The 13,354-nt window shown below is 31.2% G+C and overlaps 2 protein-coding genes across 2 annotated transcripts; both read left to right on the top strand.

Annotated features, from left to right (window-relative positions):
• Positions 1 to 4,308: 4,308 nt before the first annotated feature.
• Positions 4,309 to 5,776, top strand: LOC113850136. Its single transcript, XM_027480519.1, has 2 exons — positions 4,309 to 4,731; positions 5,110 to 5,776. Exon 2 carries the CDS (start codon positions 5,121 to 5,123, stop codon positions 5,595 to 5,597), a length of 477 nt encoding a protein of 158 aa, XP_027336320.1. The 5' UTR covers positions 4,309 to 4,731; positions 5,110 to 5,120; the 3' UTR covers positions 5,598 to 5,776.
• Positions 5,777 to 10,432: 4,656 nt separating this feature from the next.
• On the top strand, positions 10,433 to 13,161 carry LOC113849995 (cation/calcium exchanger 4). The gene has a single exon (XM_027480284.1). The coding sequence runs from the start codon at positions 10,791 to 10,793 to the stop codon at positions 12,744 to 12,746; it is 1,956 nt and encodes a 651-aa protein (XP_027336085.1). The 5' UTR covers positions 10,433 to 10,790; the 3' UTR covers positions 12,747 to 13,161.
• Positions 13,162 to 13,354: the final 193 nt, after the last annotated feature.

Below are 13,354 nucleotides of genomic sequence, written 5' to 3'. Positions count from 1 at the left end.
GTTCTTCATGAGGAATATAATGCATAAATCATGCAGTCATTCATGATCTACGCATCATATCAGATGTATCCATTTTTATATTGATTAATTAAAATTTCTATAATATTTCAGTTTTTATTATCCAATTTTCTGCACGCATGTTCTTTTCTGTGTAATCATTTGGTATTTTTCTTTTGCTAGTCAGAAGATATATGTATCCTCAAACTTAACAAACAAAAATATTTAGCCTCAATTTATTGTCAAATTAAAACTTTAAAGTAACAATCATATGCTACAATAAGATTAAAATAATACAAATAATTTGTGATCATGTAAATTTGGTTTTCTTCCTATTAAGAGATCAATAGGTCTGTCACCGAAAAACTTGAATTCGCGAGAGTTAATTCATGATATATATATTCAAGTTTAATGTTATTGATTAACTATTTAATTTTAGATTAGTCTGTATTGATATAACTTTTTTCTAACAAAATGACCTACTGGTATTGATATTATAAATTTATACTATTAATACAATATAAATAAATAATTTTATAATAAAAATATTAGTATAAATACATCAAAATTAATATAATACATTATTCATTAGTATACACTTTATAGATAACTGTTTACTTTTGTTTATTTACGAGAACGGATACTTGTTCCTTCCTATCGTTTGTAGTACGTGTTACTATATCTGAAAACACATTATAAAATGATTTTACTCCAAATAACTTAATTGAACAGGATCTTTATCCAGAGTCCTCTTTATAACTTTTTTTTGGGGAGCTATAATTGAAGAGAATATATATATATTATTGGCATCTCATGAAGCATACACCAAAATCGTGGAAATATATTAGTAATTTATTACCTTTTGGTTTAATCACTCTCATTTCAATGCAATCACTCAATAATTTAAGCATACACATGATAAGTGTGTAGCGCGTAAGCCATGATGATACTTCTAATATTAAATTAATTCCCATTAATCAATTACATCATTAACTACAAAACTATATTTGCCATTTCCCATCGTCATTATCTATAGAACTTGTTGAAAGCCTAAGGCAAATTTTGTTTTAGTTGACCCAAACCGAGTACGTATATACCCAGTAAATTCAGTTTTTTGTCACTTTTTTAGTATTTTCTTCATATCTCTCACTAGTATATATACCTAACGAGGGTATGAAAAACATTTTCCGCACATATTAAAATCGCTCTTTGGTCATTCATACACTAACAAGTAAGAAGTGTATTTGTTTAGAGGTCAAAAATTGAAGGAAAAATGAAGCTAGAAGACTTTCTGAAAAATACATGTGAAGATTATAAAATTAAGGGGTCCTGACCATGTGAAATTGTGAACTATGCTAAATGTTCCCACACCATAAATTTAATGCATTGAGAAGCAGCATGGCATATATATCTGAAGCTGCTTTGTCGAATATTGCAGTGGAAAGGGAGAGTTCCATAGAGAGAGGGAGAAACTAACAATTCAAAGGTGGGTTTGTCTTTGAATACACACATATTTTGGCACAAGGAGCAAAGGGTGTGTGTGACAGTGTCCAAGTGCACGTCCTTATCATAACCGCAGTGCAATCGCAATTATAAGACACACAGTACTAACATAGCACCTCTTTCATTGGCATGGCAATGTTTGGTCCACTTATTAATTGCTTTTTTTTTAGCACAGAACCTTCTGCAATTTGAGTTTGACTGCGACCTTGTGGGGGCAAGGATTTCTTTTCATAATGGAATTCAGATGCACGAGGAATTAATCGCCAACAAGGTATCTATATTTCCTTTCTTCTGCTATTTTTATTCAATATATAAAAAATTAAAACACTTTTTCATATGCATTAAGCTTTTTTTACACTTGCATTTATATTAAAATATATATTAATTTTAAATTTCTTAACACGTATGACTAAACACGTGTTAAAAAAAACATTTATAATAATGAAAAATGAAAGTGGGGGCCATGAAACAAGTGGTTGCGTAGGCAGCACTTCATTTGTAAACAAACCCAACCCAACCCAATTATTAAAGGCGTGGAAATTTCACCTGTGGAATATTGCCCCTCATATGATCCATCTCTTTGTGTTAACACCATAATCATCTTTCATCAAATACAAACAAAACCAACTCTTTTGGATACCAAGAAAAGAAGTGAAAATTATTTGAGTTTTGTTCTGACATGTGTGCATGCATATGTGCTTAGACTTGGATGTCACATTTTGGAATAAGAATACTTTGGCTAGATACGCTATATATGGAGAACGTTGGGACTAATTTGTCAGCAAGAATAATTCTACTTTTCCTTCCCTTTATTTGGTTCCCTTTCTTGTCAAGCTCTTCTGCGTTATAAAATGCTGATCTTTTTTCTCTGCAATATTATAAGCCCTTCTATTTTGTTAAGTTTATCTTCTTCATTAATAGCATTTGTCAATATAAATTATTAATTAAAATTTTCAAGATATATACTAATAAAAATATATATCAACAAATGTTATTTTAATATTAAATTATTAATAAATAGCAACTTTTTTGCGGTGCAAATCCAGTAATAGATTTATCGGTTAAACATAATATAAAGAGTAGTGGATATTGCTATTACAAGCTTGAGATTGCTACTAGGAGGAACCAGATTCGGCCTGATCAAAATTCACACATCATAATTTTAAAAAGAAAAGAACAGAAACACACACCCATAAACATGATATGATGATTTTGTTAATATGTGTGAAAATTAATAAAAATATTATTCGTAAATATATAAAAATGGTTTTTTCATTACGTTTTTATTATTTTAAAAATTTTACAAGATTTAATAATATAAATAATTAAGATAATAAATATTTATATAATAATTATTAAATTTACATTTAATTATATTTTATATAGAACTATTGAGTAAATTAGAGATTAGGAAAAGAGATTTTAGAAATAAAAATAGAGAGGAAAATTTTATATTTTAAATAAATATATTTAAAATATAAAATATAAATTAGTATATTAATATAATTTTAATATATTAATAATTTATTTTTTATCATAAATAATATATAATTCTTTTAATTTAAAATTAAAAAAATGTTATACCTCCCTCCTCCTTTAAAAATTTTCTTTCGAACGTACCCTTAAAAAAAATATCAAATCCTACACGTAGGAAAAGAAAATCCAGCTTAAAAATAAAATAAAATTATACACTTCATTATTGTCCTTATTGTTCAATTAAAAAAGGTCGCATCAATTGTTATTATTATCTGGTAAAAAGGTCATAAAACAACGAAAAAGAATTCATATTTGGGCAAATGGGCAATTGTTTTGGTGTTCTCCAAAGTATGCGATAATATTTAATACCATTCAAAAATTTCTATTAATATGAAAGTATGAAACGACTCTAATGAATCATTGAATCTAATATATGATATGTTGACCTAATCAGTACTAATCAGCCCTTAATGGTACATATAATACAAGCTGTAATTCAAATTAGGAAGCTACTTTATGAGGTAATCTTGCAAGTTGTACCTTCCTTGCATTATTATACTTCACACGTCATCTAGGTATTGCTTCTTAGAGATTGTAAAAAAAAAATCTAAACTGCATATTTCACACCATTAATGACCTAGTAAAAGCATGTTCAACGTTAAGAAAAATATTAAAAACAGTTTTTTAATCTGTCTAACATTACATCTAAATAAAAATTACAAAGTTTACATAATGTAATATTATTAAATATTATAATTTTTAAAATAAAATTTACTTACTTTTCATTATGTATAATTCAGTATAGATTATAAAAAAATATTTATAATAATATGATAGTTTTATTTTAAAAAACAAAACTTATTAAATGTGCATTTTTATTCTTTATATTTCTCACATTTAGATTATGCACCAGGTTCAAAGTGTGTAAAAAATAAAATAAAACTAATTATTATTAATAAAAAATATTTTCAATATAAAATAATATAGAGATTAATTTAATATAAAAATTTTACACTATCAATTAATTAAAAATTATAATAAATATAAATTTAAAATAATTATTATAAATTAAAAAATTAATAATATAATAATTTTTTATTAGACTAAAATGTAAAAAAATAATGATATTAATACATTCTAAGTAAAATTTATAATATAAGCGTATAAAACTTTTTTAAACATGGAAACAGCGCAAATTGGCTAAGAAGAGAGTCACGACATGATAATGCTTAGCTGGCAATCCAATCATCAATGGCCAAACATTCACACATTTTGCTTATGTGGATTATGCCTTAGTCCACCTTCTTAAAGCCTCAATCATTGAGCCTCTCTCTCTCTCTCTCTCTCACTACAATCTCTCTCTCTCTCTCTCTCTCTCTCTCTCTCTCTCTCTCTCTCAAGTTCCCAACTATTCATATATAGTTAAGTTCAGATCCCGTGGAGAAACAAAAAAAACAACCTCTTTCTTTGCTCAAACAAGATTTGGGTTTCTTCAAAGCTATCTCCTTTAAAAAAAAAAACAAAACTTTGTTTAGTTGTTAGAAGGAGATTGAAGAAAGCAACGGAGGGGGTTTTATTGGGTCTTAAGTTTTTTCGAAATGGTTTTCATGTCTGAGATTTTGTTCACTGAAGAAGAAAAAATTGAAGAAGGAGAGTGGGAAAAGGAGAGATAAGAAGAAGAGAACAATACCCAGCAAGCAGAAGTAGAGAAAAAGATCAATAATTCTTTTCCTTCATTTTCATCTGCTTCTGCTGGTAATCCTCATCAAATTTCATCCTCAAATTTCTTTTTCTATACTTGTTCATCTTCAACTTCTAAAACAACCCCACAATTTTTTCCCCTCCTAATGATTCTCTTCTTTCTTTCCCTTGTTTTATTCATATAAAGTTCCTTGCTTCTTCTTCTTTTTATTTGTTTGCATTCAGCAGCCAAAAAAATTGGCGTAAACTCAAAAGGGAGAAGAGTTCGGTTGAAAGTTGTGTTTTTTTTTTTCCTTGAATAGATTTATTGATGTTGTGAAAACCATCTATGTATTGAAGCATGTTCTTCAGACTTAAGGTTTGTGTTTGTTTCTTTTGTGAATTATTAGGATAATGATATTAACGTGTTTGGCGTTCCTTGTTTGTTGACAGGGTGGTTGGCAATGTCTGCACCAATGATCATTGACCCAATAGTGATATCGGCACCAGAAACTCAATCAGCAGCTACCATAATTGTTGCACAGAGTGAAGTTGAATTTGCTGTGTGTGATTGTTGTGGACTAACAGAAGAGTGCACCCCAGCTTACATAGAAAGAATCAGAGAAAGGTACCATGGAAAATGGGTTTGTGGGTTGTGTGCTGAAGCTGTTAAGGATGAAATCGTAAGGTCCGAGAGGCTTGTTAGCACAGAAGAAGCAATGACAAAGCACATGAACTTCTGCAAAAAGTTTAAGGCTTCAGGGCCTCCACCAAATCCAGCAGTGCATTTGATATCAGCTATGAGACAGATTCTTAAGCGGAGTTTGGATTCTCCTAGAGTAAGGTCCACACCAAGTAGTCCAACTAAGACTAACACAGAAATTCATGGTTCTGTGCTTACAAGATCTGAAAGCTGCTTATCTACTCTCTCTGGTCCCTGAAGGTTTGGGATGAAATGAGGGGAATACTGTGTATTTGGTTGGCTAAAACTGGAAGAAGAAAGGAGAAAATAAGGACAGAAAAACATAAGCTTTAAATTAGATGTTCAATTGTAGTTGTCCAGCACATAACTTTCAATCTGTTGTTAGAAATTGAACATAATTTGATCAAGAATTTTGCTTCACTGATACCTGTTATCTTGTTTACTATTCTCTTAATTATTTTAAATAAGAAAATTATGTTAATAATTGAAGACAAACAGTTCTCAATTGATGCAGCTGAAGAGAAAGCAGGACAATGCTGTCCTATTGTTGAATTCTGCAAAACTTTAAAATGTGATCATGGAGTTCAACTAATCTTGTGTGGACTCAAATTGATTAAGCTGGGCTGAAATCATCTACGGTTATTTTAAAGTAAAAAAGAAAAATAAAGACACCAATAATTGAGTTTTCCAAACTGGCTTTGAAAAACTAATCATTGATGCAGTATAAAATTGACTTATCTACTTTTGGCCTCTTGAGTGCAATGGACAAATGCAGCTTCTGGCATTTCATTTTAGTTGAGTCAGTTGCACATTTCAATTTGACTATGTCTTCTTGTTTTTTCCCTAATGATAAAACACAGAAAAAAGCATGGGTGGTTGGAAGTTGAAGCAATCATGGATATCTCTAGTGTTTAGAAACCTGAAGCCATGATTATGTGTGCTGAATTTTCCATAAAATAGTCACTCTTGCAATGGTATCTATTCTTAAAATACATAAGGAGCAAATCACGGGTGTACATAAATTACTTTCATTTCATGGACTAGGTCTAATCCATGTGTGACAAACTTGGTTAAAATTCTTTAAGCTTTTGTTCTATTTATAGCGAATCAGAATTGGATATACTTTTTCCCTACATAAATGGTAACAAGCTGTGAATAGAACCGTGACATGGAAACAAAAGTAGATGGGTGGCTATTATTGTACAAAGAGGAATGATTATGCCTTAGGAATGGAAAGTAGTTGGATGGTCTCATCCGTTTGTGATTTTCCTTAGATGCTTCTTTGAGATCTTTCTGGCACCATACACAAGCGTGATGACAACTAAGCTCTTGTTTTGTCTTACATTTCAATAAAATAAATTTTAATATAATTGTTTAGAATCAGTTCAATGAAATTAAAATGCTTGTTTAAATTAATCTTAACCATAAATTTTATATTAAAATGTGTTAATAGAGACAAAATTTACTTCAGTGATATGTGCACTTCGAAAGAATTAGTCTTAGGCTGTCAAATAAAGAGAACATCTTTAATATACACACACACACACAAAAATTGTGTCGTTTCATGTAAAACTAATTGTGAATGTTAATCAAACAAGCACTAAGTTTTTGCCTTTCTCCAAAACCAATGCCAGATTTGCTGTTCTGTAATGCTGTATGACAGAACGTTCTGGAATGCAAGGACTGACATGCCAGGTGGACCTTGGAATGTTCTTATGATGATCTGAAGCAGCCCCCACTTAGCTCCAAATGACTCAATTTTCAATGAACATATCATCATGCAAAGAACGTTAGTACTTGTGTGTCCATGTAAAATAGCACAGCACAATACATGTAGCAATTTGATTGCTGAATGAACTTCACTCGTGCAGAAGCTTGGACGTGTGTATAACAAACAAGAAAGAATTTGCTAAGCTAAAACCAAATAAATAAAAATAGGGTAAAGGAATCCAACTTTTTTCTTTTCTTAAATTTCAGCCCTTATTATTCTAATAAGTTGCATTTGGGAATTGTAAGTTATTATGAACTATTACATAGTAAGTTTTAAAAACCTAAAAAAAAAATTATTTATTTTACTTCATACTGCTAAAAAGCAGGTCCAAATTATACCAAAATAAAAATGGTGTGAGCATTTATTGTTTCTTAAAGCATAGACTTTTCGGTTTTGAAAAAATTGTGAAGCAATACAATTTGCTTCTCCACTTGCCACTGGGTTGTCTTACGTTAGCAGGGAGAGATTGGTAGAAAGTTGACACTTGAGACCAATGGGTGAATTACTCTTGTGACCAATTATCTATTTGAGACATGTACGAGTGGATGTTCTCGACAGCTAGGATGATAGTTAATATAATATCAAATAAAATTAACTGTCTTTTTCTTTCAAAAGGGTTGGTAGTTTCCTCCACAAAATAAAGCCTAAACCACCCTCCCATCAATTCTGCAGATTGATTTTTCCTTCCTTTCCGGGAAAGTAGTTTATCTAATTCTTGAATCAGATAAAGGGATCATTCACATTGCTCTATGCAGACTAATCACTGATGATGATTAATTTAATATGCTCATTAAAATTTAAAAATACTCTCGTCAACCATCCATTTCTTTGGTCATATGCCAGAATAATTTATGTACCCATGTTATTAACACATGCTCCTATGAATAATTCCAAGAGTATAAAAATAGTTAAATATTTTAAAAAAATACTTTTTTGAGAATCTAATTTTGATACTAAGGTTAATGTAAAAAAATTATATTGTCAAGTAATTAGAATACTTAATAATTTTGACTAATACGGCAATTTATGATTAAACATGTGAGTGCTTTAAATTAATTTTTTATTTTTATATATTTGAAAACTGATGTCACCATTTTGTTTCATTTCATGTATTGTTTAAGTCCAAGTAAGCACTTATTAAGGAAGAAAGAAAAAACTTAGATCATAATAATAATGCTTCCCGTGATTGTAGGTTGTCTACTGGTATATTCTCACATAACTTAGGCCTTCAGTTATGCAGTGGAATCTGTAAGAAAATTTACCTGAAAATGCTGACAACAAATTCTGACTTACAAAGAGATTTAAGAGAGCTGAACGATGAAAACGATACTAAATGGTGAATTAAATTTGTACTAACGTTATGTCACGATCTTAGTTTAATTTCATGTGTCTTTTACTTACACCAATCAGTTTTGGGTAAAAAGAAAAACATCGAGAGACCCTTTACTGTTAACCGTACGCCAATAAGTCAATAACGACCTTTTTCTCCTTTTCGTTCGAAAAAATATCTCATAACCAAAATGATAATAAGATTAAAATAATTATTTCGGTTGCCAATTACATATTATTTTTTTTAATCTCAAATTCATCTTTTGAATTTTTCTATATTACATTTTTTTAATCCATAACTCTGTCTTGACGACATTATTAATAATTCTCGCGTGATAATAGTTGGTTCGGGAAATAATATGATTGAAAATTTAAAATTATTTTAAAACTGAAAAGAAAAATTTTAAGAATAAAAGAGCAATTTAAAATTCGAAATAAAATTTTTACCAAATAATGATCGAGTTAAAATCGCGGAGCTATCTTCAATCGAAAATTGATACATTTTAGGTTAAGAGAAAGGTTTTGTTTTTGGTCAAATGATTATAGACGTTTAGGAAATATAAGACTGGGCTGGGCCTAATTTTATGAATACTTCTTCTGGGAAATTTGAGTGATTTTTTCTTATATAACATACTATCAAGCATGCTTTTAAATCGACCCAAAAGAAGAAAAAAAACATACTTTTAAAATTAAATTAAAAATATTATCTCAAGTAGAATTTAGTTTGTTAAAAAATTAATCACTGATATTTCTTTTACTCTTAATCATTTAAGTAATTTATATTTGTATGAAATTCTTTTTTTTTTTAAGTAATCAAATACAAGCTATAAAATATAAGTTTGAATTAGTTTATCAAATTGAACCTTAGTCACTCAATTAGTAAAATAATTTATGATACATTTTTTATTAATTAAAAGTTATCAAAACTATAAAATTATAGGTAATACTCAATTAAAAAAATAACCCATTATTTTATGAGTTTCAATTAAGCATGTGCTAATAAATTTGTTGGTAATATTTCTGACCTATTAATTGGATGTAGAGATCTTGATGATTTTATTATTATTATTTTCATACACCTCTCGCTTTCCTATTTTTTTTTTCATTTTTAAATTTTTTTTATTATATCACTTAAAATATATTTATATGTGTTTTTCTTTCATCTCCTTCTCTTTCACCTCGTATGTTTTTTAAATAAAATATAAACTAATGATCATCCTCTTGCGAGTGATGCATGTTGTCGTGTTTTCTATGATTAAAAGGTGTAACTATACATGAGTCTAAAAATATTAATATTACATTGTTTAAATATATTATTAACACAATTTATATCATTAATTTTTTTAAAAAGTATTTTAAAATTTTAAAATAATTAATTATAAAAAACATTAAAAAGCATGTTAAAGAAATATATTATTGACATTTCTTGGTGGGAAAATGTTGATAGGTTGGGCTTACATTATATATCTCAACAACTGTTTCTTAACATAGTCCCTATTACGTGTCATCGTAGATAATGTGTTTAATATAAAAATGGAGTACGACATAGTCCCTATTACGTGTCATCGTAGATAATGTGTTTAATATAAAAATGGAGTACGACATGTTGCATCACTATTCCTAATTGTACTTTTATCACGAAAAAATAATTCAATTTTATAAACTATTTATAATTTTGTTTTCTACACTACATATATTTTGTATCGGAGAATATTTCATTCGAATCGAATCAAATGAAATTACAATGGTCGCAAAGCTATTCCTCTTCCCATTAACCTCCTGTTAATAAATAACCTTAAGTGTCGTTTGATTTAAAAAAACATGTTTTTTACATTTTATTATTTTTAATTATAAAAGTTTTACCTTATCTTATTCTGCGTTATATTTTAAAATTTTATCCAGGAATAGTAAATTTATTGTTCATAAGAACAAAATTTCAACGTGAGAGTGGATTAAATCCAATTCAGGTTGCTGTCATAGTTCACAGCAAAGCATCTAAGTGAAATGATCATCGTCGTGTCTCGTGTACATTTAATCAAAGCCTTCTATTCATGCCAAGTACAAAGGAAACTCTAACCCTAGACCGATACCTTTTTGAAACCTCACTCCTCTGATTGTTCAGATCATCCGGGTAAGTTCCAACATTCCTTAAATTTCACTCCAATTGTCTGGAATGCGATTTGTCACTCTTCCAATTCTGCCTCCAATTGCATCAATTCTAAGTCTTGGGTTTCGTTTCGCTTTCAAGAAACCGAAACCCTAGACAACTTTTCGTGCCTGGGCTTGAGTAATTGGGAGCTGAAACTCCTTTAGGGGATAATAAGATTCGAAATGAAGGCGCTAAATGGCTTGTTTGGTGCGAGACGCAGAAAGTTTCATGGGGTTTTCAATGGCTTATGTGTCATGATTGTGCTTTTCTTCTTTTACAATCGAGAAGACATCATTCGCAACCCGCTTCTTAGGCAATCTTCGTTTTTGGTAAATCGTGGTTTGCCTCAAAAATTGATTTTGGAAAATGGGGCTTTTGTGATTCACCGTAGAATGGTTGAAATCAGTGTTAACAGTTCAAGTGCGGCTGGTGACAAAGATTTAGGTGCGAGTAATCCTGGATTTTGTAGTGGGTTGCTCCATCATGATGGTTATGCTAGCCCATGTGAATTCTTAAAAGCCTATCCACAGTGCTCTTCTGATGGGTATCTTGATTACTTGAGATTTTTCTATTGTAAATGTGGTAGTTTTAGAGTGCTTGGTTATCTAGTATTGGGTTTGTGGCTTGCTGCTTTGTTTTATCTCTTGGGGAACACTGCTGCAGATTACTTTTGCCCTTCTCTTGAGCATCTTTCGAGGCTCTTGAAATTGCCTCCAACTGTGGCTGGGGTTGTGCTGCTTCCACTTGGGAATGGAGCACCTGATGTGTTTTCCAGTATTGCTGCCTTTGTGGGCACTGAAACAGGTGAAGTCGGTCTTAACAGCGTGTTAGGTGGTGCTCTCTTTGTTACCACTATTGTTGTTGGAGCTGTTTCGTTGTGCGTTGCGGAGAAGGAGATTCAAATTGATAGAAGGTGCTTTATAAGGGATGTGAGTTTCTTTCTCGTCACTCTTGTTTCGCTGCTTTTGATTTTGGTTGTTGGTAAGGTGGGTGTTGGGGCAGCCATTGCTTTTGTATCGATTTATGTTGTTTATGCATTCATTGTTGCTGCCAATGAGATGTTGAGGAAACAGGCGCGGAGGTTGAAATTGGATGCTGTCACGCCATTACTTACTGTCCAGGGAAGTGTGTTCTCTATAGGTTCTGAAGAGGATACTTCTGTTTATAGCTCTTTGCTTGACTTAGACACTGAGAGTGATCCTCCTCGTCTCCCTCCATCATTGCCTCAGTGGATGTGGTCTTCAAATGTGGCAATATATTCAAATCAGGCAAATAAAATCAATTTTTCAGATGATGAAAGGCCTCCTTGGGGATGGAGTGACGAGCCCATGGAAAACACCAGGACATCTTTCTCTGTTTCAAAACTTTTTCTGCTGATGGAGATGCCACTTGCAATTCCTAGACGGCTAACAATTCCGATGGTCCACGAGGAAGTATGGTCAAAGCCATTAGCTGTGACCAGTGCTTCATTGGCTCCCATTCTTTTAGCCTTTTTGTGGAGCACCCAAGATAATGTGAGTAATCAGAGTATTATACTTTCATATTGTGTTGGCGTTGCTCTTGGATGCACATTTGGAATTCTTGCATATAACTACACACTGTCTGATCATCCACCATCTCAGTTTTTACTTCCTTGGGTTCTTGGAGGATTCATCATGAGCATAGTGTGGTTCTATATAATAGCAAATGAGCTTGTAGCACTATTGGTAGCGTTTGGTGTAATTTTCGAAATTAATCCATCCATCCTTGGATTAACCGTCTTAGCATGGGGAAATTCAATGGGAGATTTGATGTCAAATGTTGCATTGGCATTGGATGGAGAAGATGGAGTTCAGATTGCTTTATCTGGATGCTATGCAGGTCCTATGTTCAACACACTTGTTGGTTTGGGAATCTCGTTGTTGCTTGGGGCATGGTCAAAGAAACCTTCTGTGTATGTGGTGCCTAAAGACAGTAGCTTGTTCTACACCATGGGATTTCTCATCACAGGACTGTTATGGGCACTTGTCCTTCTACCTCGCAATAACATGCATCCTAACAGAATACTAGGAATGGGACTCATCACCCTTTATTTCATATTTCTTTCTTTCAGGGTGTTGACTGCTATGGGGCTCATAACGATTGCTGGTTTAAGTTGATTCTATTACAATTGATCTATGTTGTAATCAAAATTGAGCGTGGTTTCTACCACTGTTTGGACCATGTGCTATAATTTCTGCTGTGCTGACGGTTGATGTATAGGGGGCCAAAAGAAATTCAGGAAAGTAAAAAATGATCTCCATATAGCAGGAATAACTTAACTGCCCCAGCTGAAAATGTCATTGCTGTATATCCAAACGTTATTTACTCCTCAATCCAATTGACTATAGGTAGTTTTTCTTTACATTTGTAGAAAAATGAAACACTTAACGAATTCTACTTGCTGAACCTAATTGAATAATGATGACTTTCCATAATCAGCAGTTTAACAATCTGTTGTGTTTGATTTCTTCTGGGTAACTTATGTACACATTGGACACCTACATTTACATACCAAAAAATTTAATTGGCTACTTATTCTTAATGTTTATATGTTTTTTCCTTTTAATATATCCTGACAAGCTTGATAATATTAATCTTCGATATCTTTTATAAATTTTACTTTATATTGATAACCACTATCTAAACATAAATTAAAGTGCTGGACAATTTTTAAATCCCGTGGCTTCTGCTGCAAATTGGCTACTTAATTTGTCCTCTTTTTAAA

Source organism: Abrus precatorius, unplaced genomic scaffold (genome assembly GCF_003935025.1).
Source record: "Abrus precatorius isolate BTA unplaced genomic scaffold, Abrus_2018 Scaffold9, whole genome shotgun sequence".
Classification (NCBI taxonomy): Eukaryota; Viridiplantae; Streptophyta; class Magnoliopsida; order Fabales; family Fabaceae; genus Abrus; species Abrus precatorius.
This window is presented reverse-complemented; position numbering and strand designations above follow the sequence as displayed.

Coding starts and splice junctions, on each gene's coding strand:
- LOC113850136 (XM_027480519.1), top strand. CDS start 5,121: ATGTCTGCACCAATGATCATTGACCCAATAGTGATATCGGCACCAGAA.
- LOC113849995 (XM_027480284.1), top strand. CDS start 10,791: ATGAAGGCGCTAAATGGCTTGTTTGGTGCGAGACGCAGAAAGTTTCAT.